The following is a 23,649-nucleotide window of genomic DNA, read 5'->3' as shown; positions in this document are numbered from 1 at the left end:
CAAAAGAATAATTGTTTCATTTATCCAAGGAGAACACTGCCCTGCAACAAAAAAGATGTTATTTTAGGAAATGTGTTCACAAATTTAGCTCTTATACCTTGAGAGCATTATGTTTAGTCTGCAACAGCTGTTGCTTTATCTTTATTTCCTCTCGTTTTCTCTCATCTGTGATGTTTTGCTGTAGAGTGTCTCCCCTTTGCAGCAATTCTTTTACAGTACCCTCATTGTCTTCACTCTGATTAAAAAAAATAATAGGTATAATGTGTATTGTAATCTAATTAGTAACTCAATAAACCTTAGGAGACACATATACATACAAATCCTACACATTCACAGAGGAAATAATCACCTAGTGTGTGTGTAACCCACACACCTTCTGGGTGTGGTGCTGTGTCCCATCTAGTGGCACTGAGACCACTTAGAGTTAAATGAGTCTGCTTTACAGCCTTAACTAACAGTCAGTTAGCTCCAGAGGTCACACATTCGATCCCGCTCACCAATAAACGAGGTCTGTCGGTGTTACCTGTGCTTATAATTTTATACTAGAGATGAAACGTTTTTTATTAACTACAGTACCAAAAATGTGTAAAGCTCCTGAAAGGTCTAATTAAAGCAGGACTTGAAAACCTGCAGATGTCTGAGACTAGATTTCAAGCAATGTCCAGAAGTTATGACTAGTTCAAAAAGCTTTGAAAAACATTACTCTCCCCACATTAAAAAATAATCCTCTCTTTATTAAAACAATAAACAGAAGTAAATTTCTAAACCATGGGTTATACCAACTGATGTGTTTTTACAATCCTTTGTTGAAATTCAGACTTTAAAAAAAGTGCACAGCACCACAAAAGAACCCCAAGCAGCAGTTCTTTGTTTAATCTTCAGTAGGATGAAGTTGATTCAAGGGTGAATGTTTCTACAATTGAATAATCGCTATTCATGGCAAATACACCAACACTGAAAAATGAAAAAAAGTTCTTTATGGAAGAAATCTTTGAAAATACCTCAGATTTTCTATGGAAAAGGTAAAGTCAACCTTGCGCCACTAAACTTGGGGATTTTATCATTTGAAATCTACTTTATGTATGTACTAAACTATATTCTTTAAAAAGACTTTGGGGCACAATGGGTCTTTCACAATTTATGCCAACTGAAGATCTGCCCCTGGCAGTAAGCTTGATGCATTCCAAGCAGATGACTCTAATGAACGCTGTTGTAAAACGTTAGTATTGTTGTCTGTAAAAAAATAAACAGCTGTGTTAACATTGATTTCAGAATTAATATCAAATGACTGACTTGAAACATCTGTTTAAAAATATATAATGCTCCACACTTCCTCATAAGTGATAGGCATTTGATCTTGCTGAACAGTCAGATTGCTCAATACATGGAGAGCAGGTCAGATATATACAGAAAGACCATTATCACTGGCCAGCCAAAGAATGGCATTGCACAGAAAAGTAGGGTTGCCAATCCTCCTGGATTGGCCAGGAGCCTTCTGGAATTGGCAATGAACTGCCGGTGGCTTTTGAAAACCATCTGGGAGATTTTAGGCCCCTAAAAGTATGGTCGGCAGTGCAGCAGTGCTAAGGCAGGCTCTCTACCTACCTTGGCTCCATACAGTGCCTGGAAGTGGCCAGCATGTCCAGCTCCTAGGTGCAGAAGTTGCCAGGGGGTCTCCGTGCTGCCTCCCCCACTGCTGAGCGCTGATACCGCAGCTCCCATTGGCAGGGAACCACGACCAATGGGAGCTGCAGGGATGGTGCCTGCAGGCAGGGGCAGCACACAAAGCTGCCTGGCCACCTCTGAGCCTAGGAGCCGGACAGACTGGTTGCTTCTGGGAGCCGCTTGAGGTAAGCTTTGCCCAGCCAGAGCCCACACCCCGAATCCCCTGCCCCATCCCTAAGCCCCACCCAAATTCCTTCTCAAAGCCAGCACCACGCAGCCCTTTCTGCACCCCCTTGCCCAGGCTCACCTTGGAGTCCCCTCCCACACTCCAAGCCCTTCGACCCCGCCCCCCAGCCCATAGCCCTCACTTTCTCCCACAGCCCAACCCCCTGCCCCAAGCCAGTGAAAGTGAATGAGGGTGGGTGGCAACGGGACCTCGGTGAAGGGGTGGGACAGGGGCAGGGCAAAAGTGTTTGGGTTTGTGCAGTTATACAGTTGGCAACCCTACTGACAAGAGCCTAAAAGTGGGTATTCCTCAGGATAGTAGTCGTGGCAGAGCACCCCATTGTTTTAAACCCTTTTAATGTTGAAGCTCCTTCACTTACTGTCCTAATGGTATTCACTGCATAAAAATAGCAAATCCATTTTTAGAAAATGGTATTGGTGAATCATTAAAGAGCTAAATGCACTACAAATGTTATTTTCAATAAATATGAGCAGATGTATGTGGAATTCATTGGTGCACATCAAAATCATATATTGTTTCTTCCAATGAACATAAAACTTGAATTTGTCGACACTGAATTTTTTCTGTCATTACATTGTCCAATTGCCTAGCTTTTCTACATCAAAGTGACAATACACTCTTTTCTGCTACAGACAATTAAATGTTTTCTGAAAATTTTGCCACTTCACTTGTCACTCCCTTTTTCATCTCATTAATAATTATTAAATATCACTGGTATTAGTACAAAATCTAGCCTGCCTTGCAGGTTTGCTCTACGGTACTGATAAACATATGAGTTAATACAGAATTGTTTCTTTGTACAATACCTAACCATAAACAAATGTCACTAAAACTAAAGTATTACTCAGAACAGTAAATGCCAAACTGAGCCCACCGAGTTCATAATAAACCAGTATAATTAGCATTTGTCTAAGTCCAGTGTAAAGATCCAAATGCAAAGGTTTCTAATGTCTGCCCCAGCATTTTTATTCACTTCCATTCCTAGTTCATTCATACTTCCATCACAACCAATTTACCATATCTTTATTGAAGTCTTCCTCTTTCAGATTCACCCCTTGCTGAATTTCAGCCTCCAGTGGTTCAAGCAATATTTGTATATCAAAGTTAAACTGCTCCAATTCTTTCAAAGGAATGAAGGGCTACAAAGAGAGAGATAGAGAGAGAGAGAGAGAGAGAGAGAGAGAGATTGCCAATTTAAATCACAAAGTTAATATTTTTATTAGAAACATAAACCAAAAGGAGACATCTGCTCTACCCCCTATTGCTAAACTAATAGCACACATTATGTTTCCAGCTAATATGTTACAAAATATGTTCAGCTAGTCAAAGTATCTAAAGATGCCAATAAATGTAAACATTTAACAATATTGTACTAAAATGAATATCAAAATAATGTCATAATTTTATGGTGAGTGAAGACAAAGAGAAAATAAGTCCTAACTCGTATTTTCAAAAAATGTTCTAGTAAATGATATTATATAACACTTTTCTAAAAAATTAAATGTTAATGCTGTTTGACCAAGTCTGGTCTGCCAGAAAGTACTCACACAGCAGCAAGCAAAACATTCACATTCAAGTGGCTAACCACATACAATTACCTTAAATTGAGAATAATTACATGGTATTAATTTTACTACTTTTACATAATTTCTCGGTCACAAAGCAGGGCCAAAGGATCAAATGATTGTTATACAGTACCTAACTTATCTAATACACAACCCATACACCTACATAGATATTTTTCTAATAATGTATTAAAAAAACCTCATAAATAAGGCTTGCATTTCAAAAATGTCACTGAGAAATGTATCAAACCCAGGCAAAAAACTTTGCTACTGTCTTATATAAATCATCATATTTAATCTTATTACCACAGCCTTTAATTTTGAATTTAAAAATGAGTAATGGCTACTTATGAGCAACAATAAGCAAACTTTTCTTTTGTTTTCCTTTATGCACCATTTTGGAAAAAAATTGATGTATGAGTGCTTATTTACAATTTAATATAAATTCATGAGTGTATTCCAAGAGTTTATTATGAGATAAAAATATCAAATGATTAACAGACTAAGCTTTCTTTGTTTAACTCTATAAGCACTTGATTCTTTCTTGATTATTCTTGCTTTAAAAGTAGAGTTAAAAGTAGCTTTTTAAATGATTGATACTTTCAGATGCCAGATGCAAAATTACCCACTTGTTATAGTCAGTGTATTAAGCATCAGTGAAACCTTCCTTTATCCCCCAAGAAGAAGTATATTAAATTGGTATTATCTATACCATAATAGCAATATGTTGCGAGATCATCACAATCAAAATAATACAGTAAGAACATTATTAGGGATAGGTGCTGGATTAAGAAAGACAACAGACTTGGAGTCTATTCCTGGCTCTGCTATTTATCTGCTGTATGACCTTGAACAAAATTCACTTCACCCAACAGTGTCTCTTCCCCTGACACACTTTCTCTTTCTTCTCTATTTAGCTTGTAAGTTCTTTGAGCTCTCTCTATGTGCTTGTATAATGACTAGCACAACAGGACTCTAATCTTGGCTTGAGTGTCTAGGTAATATAACAACACAAATAAGTAATAACTATATTTTCATTGGTCATGATGCAGTTGCACTATGGCAGTTGGGCTCCATCCTGAAAACTTGTTTTTACATAAGAACTCCAATTACACAACTGAAGTATTCATGTGAGTGTTTGTAGAGTGACGTCCATCAATTTTCTTACTACTTTCTGCTTTTGTATTTTGTTCAGCATTAGTTCCAACATTTAGTCCAACATATTCCTGGTGACATGGGTAACCTCAAAAGCCAATTAATGCTTTCAAAACTGTAAGTTAAAAAACAAAAACAAAAAACAAACAAAAAACATAAAGCACTACTGACTGGAGATGATAAATATCTTTTAATTTCATTTCTCATTTAGGGAGTCTACAGATTTCTCACTCATGCACTTGTCCTGGAGGTATAGCAAGTTTGGTTTCAGCTGGGGTTTTGGTAGCTTTTGGGAAATTCAACCACTATCTTAAGTTTTTTCCCAGAAGTTGCAACAGAAATATATACCATATTTTGTAAAAGGATTGTATATTGATTTAATAAAACAGAAACCCATTATTAAATATTGTTGACATTAACAGTTATGATTAATATCTTAGTTATATTTTGAGTTTTGTATAAGATATACTTTTACCACCATTATTTTAACAACATGCAATGTTTCAATTATTCAAAACATCTTACTTTACTAAACAGATATAGGGGAAACCAAAAATAAGCAGAAAGATGCCATTAGTAATTTTAGCACTGAAGGTTTCTTGGGCTCAAAAAATGTTAAAGAACTGTAGAATGGCTGACTTTAGTCATTATGTTTCTAACACATTGGGCTCAACAGGATTTTACCAAGAAATACAGAATTATTCTCAGAGCAGTCAACAACTGAAGTGGAAGAATTGTTAAACAAATCAATAGTTTCCACTCAAATGCTTTGAAGATTGCTTTAAAATTATTTAAATTTCACCAAAATAAAAACCAATAAAGGAAACAAGAACAGGAAATACAGAAGCATGATTAAATTGTGCAAAAGCTGACAAGGAAAAACTGAAAGAGTCAAGAAGAAGGAAGTGAATGAAATGAAAAGGCAGAACCTGGTAAAATGCATACATATATCTTTTTTTAGTAGATCTTGACATAATATATTTGTTAATTTTGTTAATTTAAGATGTAAGTTAAAAAAGTATAGAATTATTGTCATATCTTGGTGAGCTTATAACAAATAAAATAAAATGTGATACCTCACCCTCTACTTACAATTTTATGATAAAAATTAGCATGAAAGTACAATTCATCAATTTCTACCTTGACTTGCTCTTGAGAAAATTTCAACATCCTCAACTTATATTAAGTAAATAAATAAATACTACTTCTATTACTTAGGACACACAGTTTTTCAGTCCATGAATCACAAAGCATTTTATAAAAGAAAGTATCATTATCTCCATTTCTCAAATGGGGAAACTGAGGGATAAGGTCATATGTCCAAGTTCACAGAGCAGGTCAGAGGCAGATCCAGTAGCAGAACCCCAGAGTTTTGATTCCTAGCTCCGTGCACTATCCAGTGGATCATGCTGCCTTGATCATTTCAGTTGGAGATGTGGCTGTCCAGCCCCTACTAAAGTCAGTTCCTTTAATCAAGGACAGTGAACTATATAACAAGATAATTACTTTAAAGTTATTTACTCGATTTGTAGAAATGTATTGTACAAGCGTCACAGCATTAAGACATCTCACATGATAGGACAATAATACAATTAACTATTTTTTAATGTTATGCCCCTATTTAGCAACATCGTACTATGCCCCGTTCAGCAATGTTCTCAGATCTTTATTTTGTATCTGTTGCAATGAGACCTCTGCAGTGCAACTTTTGGAGGTGCGGATTACATTTAGGGCTTGTGGGGTAAGAGATTATTTGAGTGGAGTCCTGCTGGCCTTTCTGCATGACTTGCACAATTTCTCATTGCATATCAGATGATGTTCTGTGCTAGACCACCATGCTGAATGTGAGGCTGAATTATCAGCATTTGGTTAGACCCTGCTATACATATGTATTCTTTTCAATGTGTCATCCTGGAAGGACTGAGAGATTGCAATATCATTCTCATAAATAATCAGACATACCTATATCCTTCCTTAGCAAAGGTAAATAATGTATAAATATTTCTTGCTCCGGTTGATGAGATGACCTGTAATTTGCCATTCTCTGTGTTCAGGTGTGTGGGGTTTTTTTCTGTTGTTTGGACTCGGGTTCAGTGTACCTTCCATTCAGAGCATTCACTGGATCTATCAAATGTAACAGGCTTGTAGTAATTTGAATTTTAGCATTTGATTTTCCTTCCATTTACGCTGTTTTAAAGTGAGTCTGCTTCTGAAACCATGTCATGTAACAATGGTAAAGAATCACAGAGAGAGTCAATTTCATATAGGACTGAACAAGGAGCTTTATTAGATGGTGGGGGGGGGAAGCATTACCACTGAAGTTACTCAGTCTCAAATTCCCTGAAAAGCTTCTCCATGGGAGTTGCTTGAGGAATACTTTATCTGGCTTCCAACAGAAACTTTACACACACACAAAAACCTACCAAAAACAATAAACAGCTCTCTGAACTCAGGATTTGCTTACTTAGCATACAACTATAAGAAACTCATGTGAGTGTTGTGTCATAGGATATAAAATGTCAATTTCATTTTCTACTGCACAAATAGAAATTTCTTCTCATGGATTAGCCAGGTTAGAGAGGCATCGTGGTCCAGTGGATAGGGCACTAGGCTGAGGCACAAGACAACTGGGCTCTAAATCCTAACTCTGCAACTTACCTGCTCTGGGACCATAGGCAAGACGTATCAGCTACCTGTGCTTCTGTTCCCCTCACACTTTTTGTCTGTCCTTGTCTATTTAAATGGTAGCTTTTCATGGCAGGGCCTGTCTCTGTGAGTCTGTATGGCACCTAGCACAAGGGGGACCTGATCTTGTTTGGGGCCTCTAAAATCTACTGTAGTATAAATAATAAGATGACAGTTCCCATATGGAATAGTAGTGAGGCTGTACTTCCAGAACTATGTGCAGGCATATGACTCTCACTATGAGAAAGATGTTGACTAACTGGGGGTAACTCAGAGAAAAATAACAGAAATAACTGACGTATTACAGTGGCTTATAAGGCAAGATTACACAAAATAAATGTATCTAGGTTTATGTGACTACTTATGTGACACAAGTATATGGTACAAACACCAAGGCTGAAGAGGAATGGTTTAGTTTGTAAGCAGGAGTAATGGGATAAAACTGAGCACAGGAAAATGCAGGTTAACAGGAAACAGTGAGGTCAAGTTGATTATGAAATAGCTTTCCAAAGACAGTGGGGAATCCCTATTACTTCAGAAATTAAATGCTGATCCAGAAAAAGCACTTGATCCCATACTGAAGAGAACAAGGCTACATTTGGAGGAAGATGAACATATCTTTTATAATAGATATTTCAATAAATTAAAGATGTAATATTCCCTATCAGTCCAATAACACTTGTACCATAATGACCAAAATGAAAAGAAAGTTATTAGAAGTTGGACCTACTTTTTACTAGGCCATTTAGAGTCTACTCTTAAGCTAAGGATGATGTTGACAAGTAGTAGGGATAGGAAAATATATTGATTACACTAGCATTCTGAAAGCAGTTATAACTTTAGCATTGCTTATTACCATGTTAGAACATTTATGTATTCAGCATACCATATGCTACAGCTGTGCAGTATGTATCAACAGAACTTTTCTGGATTCAGTGGCATAACCTTACGTTAAATTTATTTTGCTATATATCCACATAGCACTTACGATTAATTTCTTTTAAATTCATAATGTTCACAGTTACTGGTGGGAAAGTAAATGTCTTTTTGAAAAAGAATACACATTTGCTGTTGTGTAGTACAGCAAAGGAAAGATGTAGGTAGGTCAAACAAGCTAACACATTAACAACAACAGTGTTCTTGGTCAGGAAAGACAAAGAAATAACTTTTACACATCTTTGAAGAGCGGCATAATTGGAAATCACTCAGATAAAAATATATGATTAACTACAGAATTAATAAAAGCAAGAAATTGTTAGCACTTGTTCATATTATGAAATGAGGTATGCTTTGATCCCCACCCCCATAGAATATCATGTTCAAATAGCTTTGGGGTCTAGTCTCCCACTGATGTGTGAGGAAGCCATGAGCTCAATTCTCAGGAATTCTCAGCAAATCTCCACCTCCTAATATCAAATAGGAATCTATAAAACAAACTACTGCAGTTCTGAGGAGCCTAGCAACATTTTTCCATAGCTTTTAGATTTAAGATTTTTTGAGAGTTAACACTGTCATAAAAGTCCTGATTTAAATGATGCAAACTGAAAGTTACTGTTAATTTCTTGATTCTTCAATATGTGACTCAATAACTTCTTGTGACAGACAAAATGGAATAGTAAAGAGTACACTTTATTATGCTATAATAACTACATTTAAAGTTCTCAAGGAATCAAACACCAAGGGAAACCAACTCCACATTATTTCATATTTTCTTTCATGGTAATGCATCTTTTCTTATGACCAATGATTTCCATTTTCAACAATAATAAAACTGGCTATGGCACAAAGAATATGTTGGTTACATTAGTCATTGGTCTCCCACCAGGATGGATGAAGAAGAAATGCCCCCATTGATTCTATTAGATTTCTTAGCTGCCTTTGATCATCAGGTGCTGATGACAGGGATGCAGTCCTTGGTAAATACAGGTGCTGTCAATTAAGTTGTTCCATTTTGTGTTTATAAGAGAACTCAGAGGGTAGTGTAGATTCACTGCCCCAAGAGATCTCTCTAATGTGGCACTGTGAGGTTCTATTCTGTCACCATATGCAGACCCAAATACTTCACAACAGCGAAGGCTATGTTGACCCATAAGTTCTATACTTCAGCAATTGCTTTCCAAGAGGTATGTACTGTACTTAATATGCAAGACCAAGTCACAAAAATATATTATACTACAAAAATCTATTACACTACAAAATGAAATGAAAAACAAAGCATCCTTTAATTCACAGTCAATTATTCTATGGTATAAAGAGGAAGACAAAATGTGGAAGAGAGATATAGCAATGTAGACTTTTGTATAAAGCAGGGGATAGATCATTCCAAGAAATCTCAGGTTAACATACTTTCAGTAGACATACTATTTCCTACCTCAATACAGAATTATTTTTGAAGTTTCTTCTCCTATATTCCTGACACTCATTCAAGATATAAGGCTAAATTCAGATCTGTGATATGGAGTTAGGGGTCCAGTGATATCAAGAGGTGAGGGTCATTGATGAGAACTAAAAACAGAATTTGGCCCATTGGCTCAGATCATCTCCCTTTCACTTGAACATGGAGAGGCCAATCTTGCCTGCATCCCTCCCCTTTCACGTCCTCCTCTGTGCAATTGTTTCTCTTCCCTTGGACATCACAAAAGCCTCTCTGTGGTGTTTAGAGTCAGTCTGGAGGTCCAAGATAGCATGACAGCAATAGAGTCTGGTTTCCAGGAAGTCACTGGTACTGGAGCCAGTGCAGAGGCACCAGACCTTGGTAACAATAAGCCCTAACCTACAGCAGATCTTTGGGGATTCCCACGAATCTCTCATGTTTGGCAGCAAAGCCCACAGTCCTTTCAGCCAGGGGGAAAAATCCATGCTCCCAGTGTGGCTTTCAAGACGAGAGTAAATCTATGAATGATAAATTCCTATGTTTTGATTATTATTTTATATTTTTTTTTACTAGAGCCAGGACTTTAACTTTCTTTAATTGTTTTATGCTTTATATTTTATTGGCAAAGAAAATAGTTTAGCCCACTGGCAATATAATAGTTCAAGTCTCTCGCCCTTTCCTAATCTCCATTACTTAAAATGCCTGCAGGCCTTAATGCCTTTAAAACCAGTTTAGTTTATAATCATATTTGCTTTTTGGATGATTTAAAGAGATAAAAATCTCATAGCATAATGGTTTTAATCAAAGATGAATTTAAACAACTCTATACCAAGTAGCTCTGTGGTACTGAATTATGATGATATATTAACAATTAAAATAAATCCTCTGCCTTAATGCAAGTACATATTTAAAACAGTCTTACAAAAAAAACTCACATGTATGTAGCTTATTGTTATAACTGCAAGTTTTTGTTTTGCTTTTGTTTAATACCAAAGGAATAGATAATGATTACCCAATTTGCCTGGAGCAAGGGGCAGCAGATCATTGCAGTTTGGGAGGAAGATTGTCACTCAGAATTACAAACTCCCTCTTGGTCCTCCCACCACGTGGGAGGAATAAACTGTAGCAAGTCTAAGCTCAGCCTGACACATTGGAGCAGCTACAACAAATGGCGGATTTGGGTTTGGGGAAGGAGAGAAGGTTCTATCTATTCCTTGCCCTTGCATTTCCACCTGTCCTGATTCCTCTTCCATCCTGCTACCTAGGATGCGTGGCGGTCTAGTGTGGATTAGGTAATTTTTGAGCCATGTTCCACACATACCTGGCCAAAATTTGACTAAAAATTACCTGTTCCACATTAAGACCATATTCAGCACAAAGTACTTAAACCAGTGCCTAACTTTAAGCGGATAAGTAATCCAAGTGAAGTTGATGAAAGTATAAAGAACTTTGTTGAGTCATTTGAAAGAAAAAGACCGGATAAATGTAATTTTAAAAAATCAAACTAAGAAAAAGGCCATTTTAAGTTGTGGGAAGAGCCAAAAATCATAGTAGTTCCAATGGTGATATATATGCTTAAGAAATAATTATTCCATTTGTATAGTCTATAACTACTAATTTGGTCTCTGGGGCGCAATTCTAGCCTTACTGAAGTGAGGCCAGGTTTTTGCTCCTTATAATTTAAAAAGGCAGTTGATGGTCTCTGTGTTTAATAAACTTTGTTCATGTGTAGATACCTTGTGTGCTTTGTTTAATTCTTGAACAGATTTTTAAAGACGAGTTACATGCTCATGAAAATACTTATCTATGAAATGGCAACAGAATAAATATGATGGACTCCCCCACCCCACACCAACTCACTTTTCCTTCCCACATTCTTAATATTTACATTTTAATTATATATCTTTTTATTGTTCCTTTGAAAAATGTGTTCGAGGGAATTTGATTCCCCCTATGTAGGACCATGCACCTTTTGTAAAGCACCAGTTAGCATGCATCTCCACATGGGAGCAGTTCCTCCTACCTTTCCACTCTTAATTCTTTGTGATATAGCTGCAAATCGCTGGTTGAGCTCTGACACTTTAGGCTCTATTACTTTCCTGCAGTGATCTCCACGGTTTGTCATCAAGTCTACTGCCTGGTCACGCACAGAGTCCACCTTTGGACGCATATCATTCAGCTCAGCCTTTAAGCGCTACAGTCCATGAGCAAGAGACAGGGCTTGAAGTTAGTAATAAATTCAAAGAGAGAGTGAGAGAGGCAGTGTGCAAAAGAAACCAAAAAGCAAATTCAGGTAACTGTGTGAGCATGCACATATAATAGGGGGGCTCTGTGTAGATAATCTATTCTGACAGTGTAGCCCTCAGGTTTAGAGACGGTGTATGTATATACTTTATTAATGATCTACACTAGCATTTATTGAAAGATGATGGAGAACATATTTCCAGTTTTTTTCTAGAGAGGCTGTTTCTTGCAATATTAGTATACTCGGTGGAAGAGGTAATTTTTTCAGGTCAGTGTAAAACTTAAAATGTAAAGACTGTGTCTTGATCTTTGTCCTGACCCAAGTAAACATACTGTAAACAACATTTACATGAACCTTGTGTGTGAGAAAAACCTGTGTGTTTGTTGCATGCTTTTCATGACTAGGAACAGTCAAATTACTCTCCATCAATAGCTACGAATAGTTTTGGTAAACGCAGATTTATGACTTTGAACATTATTATTTTTGACCATATGTCTTCTTGACTACAGGGAACTACTCAATAACAAAGGAGAAGTCTACACCACCATGTAGCATTGCTAATTTTCATGCTGTAAAATAGTTCTATTCATGCTGTAGTGGTATGGTACTATTGTTCATGATGAGAAAAATGCTATGTTAAATGCCCAGAAAGGAGAAGGGGAGCAAAATCACCTGCTTCTGCTATTGGAATTTTGAAGGTATTGCCAAAAACAGGCAAAAGTATGTAAATATAGGCTAAAACACTGGAGATTTGAAACATAATTGGGCTTTATGAGGTAAACCAGATGAATTTCAATAAAGACAAATGCAAAGTGCTCCACTTAGGAAGGAACAATCAGTTTCACACATACAAAATGGGAAGAGACTGTCTAGGAAGGAGTATGGCAGAAAGAGATCTCGGGGTCATAGTGGACCACAAGCTAAATATGAGTCAACAGTGTGATACTGTTGCAAAAAAAGCAGACGTGATTCTCGGATGCATTAACAGGTGTGTTGTAAACAAGACACGAGAAGTCATTCTTCCGCTCTACTCTGCGCTGGTTAGGCCTCAACTGGAGTATTGTATCCAGTTCTGGGCACCGCATTTCAAGAAAGATGTGGAGAAATTGGAGAGGGTCCAGAGAAGAGCAACAAGAATGATTAAAGGTCTCGAGAACATGACCTATGAAGGAAGGCTGAAAGAACTGGGTTTGTTTAGTTTGGAAAAGAAAAGACTGAGAGGGGACATGATAGCAGTTTTCAGGTATCTAAAAGGGTGTCATCAGGAGGAGGGAGAAAACTTGTTCACCTTAGCCTCTAATGATAGAACAAGAAGCAATGGGAGATTTAGGTTGGACATTAGGAAAAAGTTCCTAACTGTCAGGGTAGTTAAACACTGGAATAAATTGCCTAGGGAGGTTGTGGAATCTCCATCTCTGGAGATATTTAAGAGTAGGTTAGATAAATGTCTATCAGGGATGGTCTAGACAGTATTTGGTCCTGCCATGAGGGCAGGGGATTGGACTCGATGACCTCTCGAGGTCCCTTCCAGTCCTAGAGTCCATGAATCTATTAATCTATTTAAGATTTGTGTTGCATTGTCTACAAGTAATGACTGTGTAACAGGAGGTTATGCCTGTATTGATGGAAAGGATAATTGTACTTTATACCTTACATTGGCAAAATTGCTCATCCTATTAAAAAGACTGCCCTGTAATCCTGCTAAGGTCAATGTTATGAAACATTGATTTATTCCCTGAATAAATGTTGGTTTGAAAATTATGGCTGTCTTGAAATTTGCAAAGTTTTGCTTTAAGCAAATTGTATCACGCTAATGTCAGTAACCCAGTCCGATTTAGATTTTGCAAACTGTTCCTCAGTTAGCATGGACTGACTATGTTGTCAAAGCATGGTCAAATATCCAGGTGACTAAATGTCACACAAATTCATTCAAGGGAAAACAATCAATACAGAGCATAACTCAAGGCAGAATACAACCTCAAGTATGAAAAACTGTCTTAGACTGGATGCAAACTCTGAGCCTCATATGCTTTACAGTGCATGCCAATTTTTAATAAATTGGATCTGATGATATCGTAGTGCTAAATACTGCCCTGGATATGAGGGCAGATTTGTAGTTTGCAATGGGGACCTGTACATGCATTGTATATGACACATAATATCCCTTCTATAAATGATGAGCCACTTCAGCTAGGATTATCCTCCGTTGTATGTTGCCAGTGCAATCAATGTTTGGTAAGCTAAAACATTATGATATCAATAGCAAGCACACAATGATTCACAAAAGAAGGGAGTAGAGAGGAAAAGGAGCACACAGATACATTTTCTTTTTTAAATAGATGCATTTGAGGTAATAGTTTTCAGCAGAGATAGGCTTAAGAATAAGTGTTCTGCTCACTATGAAGTTCCCAAACCTTAAAATATCATATTTTAATTTTTTTCTACTGCAGGGCTTACTTTTGCTATTCATTACAATATTAAGCAATTTATAAGCTGTTGGAGGATAGTTTTGTCAAGAGAAAAATAATGTTTCACTATCTTTCATGATGTGCTTTAAAATCTCTAGGCTAAAAAGCTTAATGTATATAGTTTTTTAGAATAATATAATAATAAATGCTTTCCAGAAAACTGCATGTTACCTTAAGAACTTCCTCTTTTTGCTCAGATTTTTGTTTTTCAGATTCATCCAATAATATTTCAGAACGATACATCCAGGTTGTGATGTCAGCTACATTCTGATCAAATGTCTCAATTTGCTTTTGATATTCCTGTATGTGGAAAACAGTAAGTATTTATTAAAAAAAAAATCAGAGCTGAAATAAAATAAATCCATGATTATGCAAACTGTGGCAAACATTACATACATTATAAAGCTAAAATTAATTACATTTTTCCAGTAGCTTTCTCTCTCTCAAATATGTGCATATGTGTTTATATCCATTGGCAGTATGTAAATATTTATATGTATTACAGAAGAGCAATAGTGACATATTTAAGGTAGAAGTGGATTTTTCAATTTGACTTGGACTAAAATCTCTGGTTACTGAACCTACATGAGTGAGTTTAGTTCCCCACCTATTTGAAAGCAAATTGAATGGCTATTTAAAAGTTCTCATTTTGGCTAAGGAAGAATTTAAAAATGCTTCCTTCTGGAAAATTTGGATTATTGTCTCATCTTTCTATGAATCCCTATATTCATACAAATACAGCTTCTAAAACCCGGAATCTCTCTCTCACACACACTCACCCCTATTATCTGTGTGAGCAAATGACATTGCCCTGATGAATTTAAGTTTTTTAACCTACTCCCATAATCTGCCACAGCTGCAGAAAGCTACAACAAGAGGGGCCGTGGGGAGGCAGAAAAGAAGAGATGCCAGCAGTGAGTCTCTATATATTTGTTACTCTGTGCGCGTGCGCGCACACACACACACACACACACATAAATTCTTTGTTTACAACCCACAAAACACCACTGAGGTCAGTGGACATATCGACACTGAATCTGGCGACAGTGCACCCATGTATACATGTATTCTAATGGGGCCTAAAAGTGCAATATAATGGAGTTGAGCCCATAATATTAACCTCCACACCTATCCATACACTTAGGCTTAGTATGGTTTGGTGATGGTGAACTAGAAGCACAAATACTTTTATCTTACCAACAATAGGTTGAACCACTCCTCAGCTCGTGAAGTTACTGCTATCCAGTTACTTTTCAGGAGGCTGAGCTTATCATCCACTAGACCTTCTTTTTCCTTAAGCACTGTCCTCAAACCCTCTCCTAGATCACTGATGCTCTTTAGATGGAGTTGGCGTTTTTCAATCTCCTTCTGTGTTGCCTGTGGAAAGTGTACCCAGGATGATTACTTAGTAAATATGAAAGGCCATTTGGAAATAGAACACCTCAAGGAATCAAAAATTATATTTGTCACCACACTATGATTGTACAATACAAAATGCTAAAACAGAATACTGATAAGGGGAAAAAAAAACCTTCATTGGTTTGCTATTATTATACACCAAAATTAAAGCATATTCTTCCAGCTCTAATGACATTTTAAAGATGTCTCATACCCTCAGAGTAGTTTTTAACCAATACCTTACTTTAAAAGAGTGTGTATTACTTGCCATTACAGTACATAGTTCTAATGTATCATGCAAGATGTTCAAATTGTATGTTAAGAAGTTTTATTACCTAAGACAAAAGCCTAAGAGCGAATTTTTAAATAAGAAAAATTATTTATTAAAACACCATGCAAATCAACATTATAGGATAACTAAACTGAAAATTATCAGAGGGGCAGCCGTGTTAGTTTGGATCTGTAAAAGCAGCAAAGAATCCTGTGGCACCTTATAGACTAACAGACATTTTGGAGCATGAGTTTTCATGGGTGAATACCCACTTTGTCGGATGCATCCACGAAAGTTCACGCTCCAATACTTCTAGTAGTCTATAAGGTGCCACAGGACTCTTTGCTGCCTAAATTGAAAATGTCAGTACTTCTTTGATTACAGTATCACAACCCTAAAGGAATAGCAATATTATTAGTTTTAAATACTGTAGGAACTCCCCACACACACACGTCCAATGCAGTCTTTTTCAGCTGTAACTCTGGCCTCTGATCTGTAATAAGGTGCTATCACTTGGGATTGTACCCTGCAGACTAAAATTCCCCTAATGGCCCCTTTCTCACAGTAAGAATGAAGATCAAACCTGGAGTGTCCTAAATATGCACATAGTGGCACAGCCCAGCCTCCCAACAGTTCATTAGCCCTCTCATTCCCGTTATGTGCTTAGATTTAAAATGATATGCAAGATTACCCAATGTACTTATTCTGACTAAAATTTGCAATAAAGATGCAAGAAGGTCACCAAGGGAAAAAACTAAAATATAAGCCCTATGTAAACTAGTATGAAGTGGCAAACAGAAATACAGCACTAAACAGTAGCCACAACTAAGATTTGCTGAAGTCTCAGCAGGTGGCTCAATTTACTGTCACTTGACACCACAGCTAATCAGTTATTAGGGAACATTTCTTTCTGACCCAAAGCTGGTGGTTGCTGCTCAAACGATGCCGGCCTGCACCTTTTATCTGTTTAGGGAACAAAGACCTAACTCAAAATGGCAAAGCTCAGAATTGTGAGATGGTTAGAAAATGCATGGGATGACATACAAAATAAAGTGAGTGGAGGAGACAGCAGTGATAATGAGCAGTCACCAATAAGAGAGCAGGAACTGAGGAATTTTCATGAATACCTAACTACACAAAGGAGAAGAGCCTCGGCCATCAACAGACGGACTGGCACACACCTGTCAACCACCATTTCCTGTATCCAAAAGGCCAATGTCCTTACTGACGTAGAATCAAATTTACAGCCAATCTCCATTACATCTCGTATAATTCCACATTGTTAAGCTTATATGTTTTCAGTAAAAACAAAGCTTGGCAAACATAAAAAATAAGGAGAAAAATTACTCCCATTGGTACAACAGCATCCCCAAGTGTATTTAGCAGATGTTTTTTAACTTACTGTATAGCAGCTATTTGATGCATACATTGCACTGAGTTAATAATCCGATACCACTCAAAAATAAGTTTTTACCATTACATTCCAGATAAGGATAAGCAGTTTGAAATGTTTTACCAAATTATGTAAGCATTGTGGAAGAAAGTTATGTGAGAGAATTTAAAAAACATTAATAGAGGGAATATGAACAATCTTCTCTAAATTTCAGTTCTATGAGACTTGAAACAGAGGTTTGAGATTTGGCCAGCTTCCAGTTAGTCTGGAAGAAATGTAAAGACAATCTTTTCCAGCACTGTTTGATCTCTTCTGCTCTTGGGGAAAAAAACATACTCAATTTATTTTCAACAAAGAATACTGCTTGGCTTCAGCTTTGGGTGAAGGCTCAGGTCAGTTTCTATTTTGTCTGAATGGTTTAGCCAATCCAGAGTTTGAACATGTTTTGAATGAAACCTTTGAGACGTGTTCATTATTACTTATGACTATAATTTTTTATATATATAAAAAACTCAGGGCAATCTTGATGACCATCCCCTCCATAATACACAAACATTTATCACAGCTGGAACTACAAGGTTTGTCTAATCACAATCTAAATTTTAAACAGGTAGATAATTTTTACACTATTAAGTCAAATCTCCGCTAATTAAAACTGCAGTTCAAAGTCAGATATGCCCTTCAGGTTGTGACTCAAAGTCTAGTCTGTTGAGCTTCTAAGTTGAGCAGAGCTGGAGTCATCTCTTTCTCTCTCAAATACTGAGGTCTTGATCAATTTTTTCCCCTTCAAATATAAAAAGCTGTTGTTCCAATTACCAAGTGCTCATCCTGTGCTCTGGGCACTCAGACAGTAACCAAAGGTACCAATCTCATGTTAACCACCATAAAAAATAATAGACTGATCATTCCACCAGAGGTAATTAAGCAACACCTGCTCCCAAATGCTGACCCTGAGTAAGATAAGACAGCTTGCCAAACTATACTGAAATCATCAGCAAAACTCCCATTGATTTCAGCGGGGCCAAAATTCCATCCTATACGTTTCATCAGAAATTCTGGACCAGCTTCACTGAAAATCTATTTCTGTTAGTTACTATATAATTTCTTTTATCAAAATATTTTTTTAAATATGAAATTCAGACTCCACCCATCTCCATGCACTGTTACTCTGTGTATATTTTTCCCACAGTAATAAATCAGACAACTTTAGCATTTTTTTACACTAGTACAAAAAAATTGAAGTATCAGAGTGGTAGCCATGTAGTCTAGATCTGTAAAAGCAGCAAAGAATCCTGTGGCATCTTATAGACTAACAGACGTTTTGGAGCATGAGCTTTCGTGGGTGAATACCCACTTCGTCAGATGCATCTGATGAAGTGGGTATTCACCCACGAAAGCTCATACTCCAAAACGTCTGTTAGGCTATAAGGTGCCACAGGATTCTTTGCCGCTTTTAAAAAAATTGAAGTACTTTTAACAGATTTTATATATATAGCAAGATTGAGATACATGTGTAATGACCCCTTTGTAACATTTGGTATATTTATATTACTTAAAACTTAAAATTACACACAAAAACTATATTAAAAATGCATTTTTAGGTTGCAGAGTCAAGCACTAAAAGTTAGAAAATACCAAGTTGTAGTTGCTCAGATAACATTAATTCAGTCACCTTGTGTGTTATGATAAAGACATTAATTAAATGATCATATACATTTTTTCCACAGGACCTTTACTGCATTAAGTGCATATGTTGGATGCATAACAGTGGCAGAATTAAGCTTTTGCAGACAGTCATAAGTCTGGCATTTTCTAACTGTTGAGGGTTTAACTTTACAACATAAATAATTTTCTTTTAATATAGTCTGTGAGTATAAGTGTATGTGCAAATATATAGTGTCAGATCTTTAGCACACGTCATTCTGATCCTTTTGTATGTTCTCTATTTCCTTTAAAAAGCAATTTTGTGGACATTCTTATAAATAAATTTTGGACATTTTCTTAATAAAGTTATAAAAATAAAACACTTTTACCAAGAAAGGATAAGTAGGAGCAAGGAATTCTTTAACATGAAACTGTACGGTGAAGGCTTCCTTTGAAAATGTCGTGTTTAGGCTTCTTCAATTACATTTTACAATGATGAAGTAGTACCAGTATACATCAAATTAAGCTGTTGGTTCATTTTGCAAGAGCACTAGGGCCATGACTAAAATAGTATTGAGGATAATACTTTAATTGCATCAGTCATTATTATATTTGCTTTAAACATTCACAAGCAAGACATGATGGATGAAAGATTCTGTATGATTTCACGTTGGACATATAAATCCCCAAAGTGATCCTAATAAGTCATAGAAACCCTATAAAGGAAGGAAGTTAGGTTGCTTAATTCTCACAAATGGGAATACTGTATTACTCAGACGTTGACATGATATCTTTCTTACTGTATCAGTCCAGGAATTTATTTATTTATTTATAGCACATCTATTATTTTGACGGTGTTCTGGCCCTTAGCTATGAATCATCTGGCACAATTTTTTTAGCACATTTTATTTCATTGATGTCACTGACAGAAAATATATTGCAAGTTACATTAGCCACTGTGATTCAGTGCATTTCAATTTAATTTATACTCATTACTATTATACACTCTCAGCTAAATTATTATACTAATGCCCTAGTAGTTGGAGCTGGTATGGAATTTTTCTTGGTAATGTTATCTGGCATTTCCATTCTGAAAACACAATACCACAGCAATCAAATCTTTTATCAGACAAATCTGGCTTTAAAAGCTAGGTAAGTCCCAGAGACTTCAATGTCTTCCATGATAGCAATTCCACCACCTCTTGTTACAACTTTTTTTTTTACTGTTTAATTCTTTTAGTTAGAAAATTATTTTTAACAAATCTTCCTTTTTCCTGTTGTAAATTATACTTGTTACTTTTATAATAGAACTGTACAAAATGGAAAAAAAAACTAGCTTGTCCCTTCTCTGTAAGAGGGCATGACTGTTGTGTACAGAATACTGTGTCTAGTTTTATGTGACTTAAGCAGGCTTTCACAATTTCCTAAAGAGACTTTTTTGCAGTCAAATATGTTTTTTCTTAAATTTCAGATTAAACTGGTCTTAACTTAATTTCATATCCTACTTCTGGTTGGACAATCCCTCTGCTTTATAACCTCTGGTACTGAAACTGAATGGACTACAGTAATGAAGAATAGTGCTGTGCAGAAAGGGACTGTCATCTCCCTGGTCAATTACATCCAGAATGGCATGTGTCCAGTTTTCACATGGCTATCACCACTGATGTTTTCCCTCTTTCTTTTCTAACTTCCAAAAATTAGTGTTTTCTAAATATTTCTCCACAATGGCCTTTTCCTGGCCCAAACCTCCTCCCACAGCAGTTAACTGGAGATTTGCCATTAACTTCAGCAGGAGGAAGATGGAGCCAAATGCTCACCTTACCAATAGTAGTACATTACCATGAGTACCAAGCTGCCTCATTAATCTCACACTCCCACAACTGATTCTGGCACCCTTATTTATCATGTATTATTTTATTTTGTGAAAGGTTCCATTGAAATTAAGGTAAGAGCATCAGGCCCTCACTGAAAATTACCATATTGTTAAGAAGTAGATCTAGGATGACTTCTCTGTTTGGGCTCTCTACTTTCCAGACCTTCACATTTTCCTGTGTGTAATTCATGAAAGTTCTTGATAATTCATATTATCTATAAAACCCCATAACATGCACACTTTCTCTCTGTAGTGTGACAACAACCTCTTTCTTCATATCAAGGCTCAACATTTCTCCTTCCAGAATTGGGGGCCCTGGAGTAAATCAGTCTTGCTCCAAAGGTTTAATTCTTAATTATAAAATCCTAGTGCCATCAATATTGGAGTGCCAGTGCATTAATTAGTGTGTATAATAGTAATGAGTATAAATTAAATCAAAATATTCTGAATCACAGTGCCTAACACAGCTTGGCGAATATTTTCTGTCTTTGAGATCAATAAAATAAGTTTAAAGACTTAATTCTGTGGGTTTTTTTGTTTGTTTATTTGTTTTTAACAATGTTTACAGGAAAGGCAATAGGGTTGACTTGAGAAGTTTATTTAAATACATACAAATAAAAATGCATTTCCTAACTCCCACTGCAAGAGTGCCTCTCTTATGCTAGCTACCAATAACTGGTCACTCTTTCCAACTTAACCTGGGCTCAGCTACACTGGGAACCGAGGCCTCAATCCCCAAACACAAACACCGGCTTTCCCTTCTAAAGGGAAACAGCTTTTTACCTAGGCAATGCCTTTTCCCTCTGCTGCACACAAACCTTCTCCTTGCTTCTCACCTTTTCTCTCTCCTCTCTCCCTTTTAGAAGAGATTTTTAAAGGTTATAGGTTGCCCTTTAATAGGACTCAGGTGTCTATAATTAATCCAAGGTAATCTCTTTTCAGTTCATAGGAAAAAAGGCTTTCACATTCTATGACTGATTTACCTGTTTTCAGTTACCTTTTCAGAACTGTCTTGTCTGATTTTGTCACAATAGATACAGATGTATTAAAGTGGAACATTAATATCCAGGGTTCCCAAAGATAAGAAGTTGTTTATATGTCTTAAACCTTTTTTCAACCTTCTTTTAAAGCAGATTTGAAACAGTCATTGGTTTTGTCTGCACAGATTCAACTCCAGTTCAATCAAGTATTGCCTGAGGATTTCCCTATATCTTTAAAAATAATTTTAAAATCCTCAGTTACAGAAGTCCCTGCAGGATTTATAATTTCTTCACAGTGTTTTGAAACATTAATACTCCTTTATTGGAAACTATGTCTTTGAAGAATTAACACTTATTACATCATAAAATTACTGCTTATTGAATCATACATTCAATGAGCCAAATTCTCTCTACAGCACCTTTACAGAGATGTGATTTCACTGAAATCAAAGGAGTTGATAAAAGTATAAAAATGGTGTATAGGGTGGAGAATATGCGTGTATATGTATGTAAATATTGCTTTATACATGCTAAAAATTCTCCAAGCAGAACATTCCTGGTAATGGGATTATAAACTCAACCTGGTCTGCCTATATACACTTCAATAGAGGCCTGTTGTTTTCACCCAGTGTTTTTTAGCTGAGCTGATTGAAGCAAAAAAGAGGTGAAATGACTTGTCAGAGGTCACACAATAAGTGATTGGTTCAGGCTGGATTTGAAGTCAAGATTTTCTAGATACCAGCTTTTTAGTGTAACCATTAAAGCATCACTTCCTCAAGAGAATATGCAGTACTATATAATATTTCTGCAGGTTAGCAGAAACAGTAACACAGGCTTGGTTCAACTTTAATTACAGTTCAAGTTGGTTCAACCATTCAGCATATTTCTCCTATATGAAATTTTAATGATCTTTTCTTTCCTTTCTTGATTGTCTTAGGGAGAAAAAAATTTAATGGTCTACCTGTTTGTAGCAATAGTAAGACATAACAAGAACTTCCTGTGTAACTGCACTAATCAGCAGACCTAAAGCCCTAATTATGCAACTTTTAGATCATTAAGGTTCATATCCAGTAGTTAAATTAAAATGAATTAAAGACAAACCTTTCCATTTAACCTGCTTCAAGGGTGTATCCATCAGAATTATTTGGTAAAATAAAAAAATAAACTAGCCTCTCTGAGCACGCAGGGAAATATTCAGATGGTAATGCAGCTACATCTCCATTTCAGGAGAAAGGTACTGTGTAGTTCAGCATTAGCAAATAGTGTTTTTGTTCTCTTCACTGGAAAATGCACCATGTGATTGGCAGGCTAGTTCTGCAAGATTACACACTTCTTCCCTTGAAAATCTGACATTTGTCATTTGCTGTGGAGGATGAGATCACAGGATTAACTAAAACTTCATGAAGTCTGATGTAATATGGAGACTTCACCACAGGAAAAAGAAGTAGGTGAACATGAAAAATACTGAGTAGTAATCGGGGTTTCACAAACCAGGAGTAAACTTAAAAATAAAATAAATAATTAGAATCACATTCTCCAATGTCTCTTGCTGTGATTCTAGATGATATATTTTAGAAGTATATTATTATTATTCTAGGATGATGACAAGAAAAGCTTATGCACCTTTCAAAGCATTTACAAATAGAGGCAAATCCTTTTCCTATTCACTTGTGTGGCAGCAGAGAG

At 36.3% G+C, this 23,649-nt stretch overlaps 1 protein-coding gene across 11 annotated transcripts in view; it reads right to left on the bottom strand.

Moving 5' to 3' along the window:
• DMD (dystrophin) overlaps positions 1 to 23,649 on the bottom strand; it is a 2,125,007-nt gene that overhangs the window by 1,100,167 nt on the left and 1,001,191 nt on the right. For 10 of the 11 annotated variants that reach the window (XM_050936430.1, XM_050936437.1, XM_050936440.1 and 7 more), the window contains 5 exons: positions 15,602 to 15,781; positions 14,576 to 14,704; positions 11,715 to 11,885; positions 2,929 to 3,051; positions 98 to 235 (listed from right to left, as the gene is read on the bottom strand). In XM_050936430.1, the coding sequence (XP_050792387.1) occupies positions 98 to 235; positions 2,929 to 3,051; positions 11,715 to 11,885; positions 14,576 to 14,704; positions 15,602 to 15,781 (741 nt within the window). The remainder of the gene's footprint in view (positions 1 to 97; positions 236 to 2,928; positions 3,052 to 11,714; positions 11,886 to 14,575; positions 14,705 to 15,601; positions 15,782 to 23,649) is intronic. The other variant, XM_050936439.1, reaches the window with a different exon arrangement.

The sequence above is a fragment of the Gopherus flavomarginatus genome, chromosome 1, assembly GCF_025201925.1.
Source record: "Gopherus flavomarginatus isolate rGopFla2 chromosome 1, rGopFla2.mat.asm, whole genome shotgun sequence".
In the NCBI taxonomy this organism is placed as follows: domain Eukaryota; kingdom Metazoa; phylum Chordata; order Testudines; family Testudinidae; genus Gopherus; species Gopherus flavomarginatus.
This window is presented reverse-complemented; position numbering and strand designations above follow the sequence as displayed.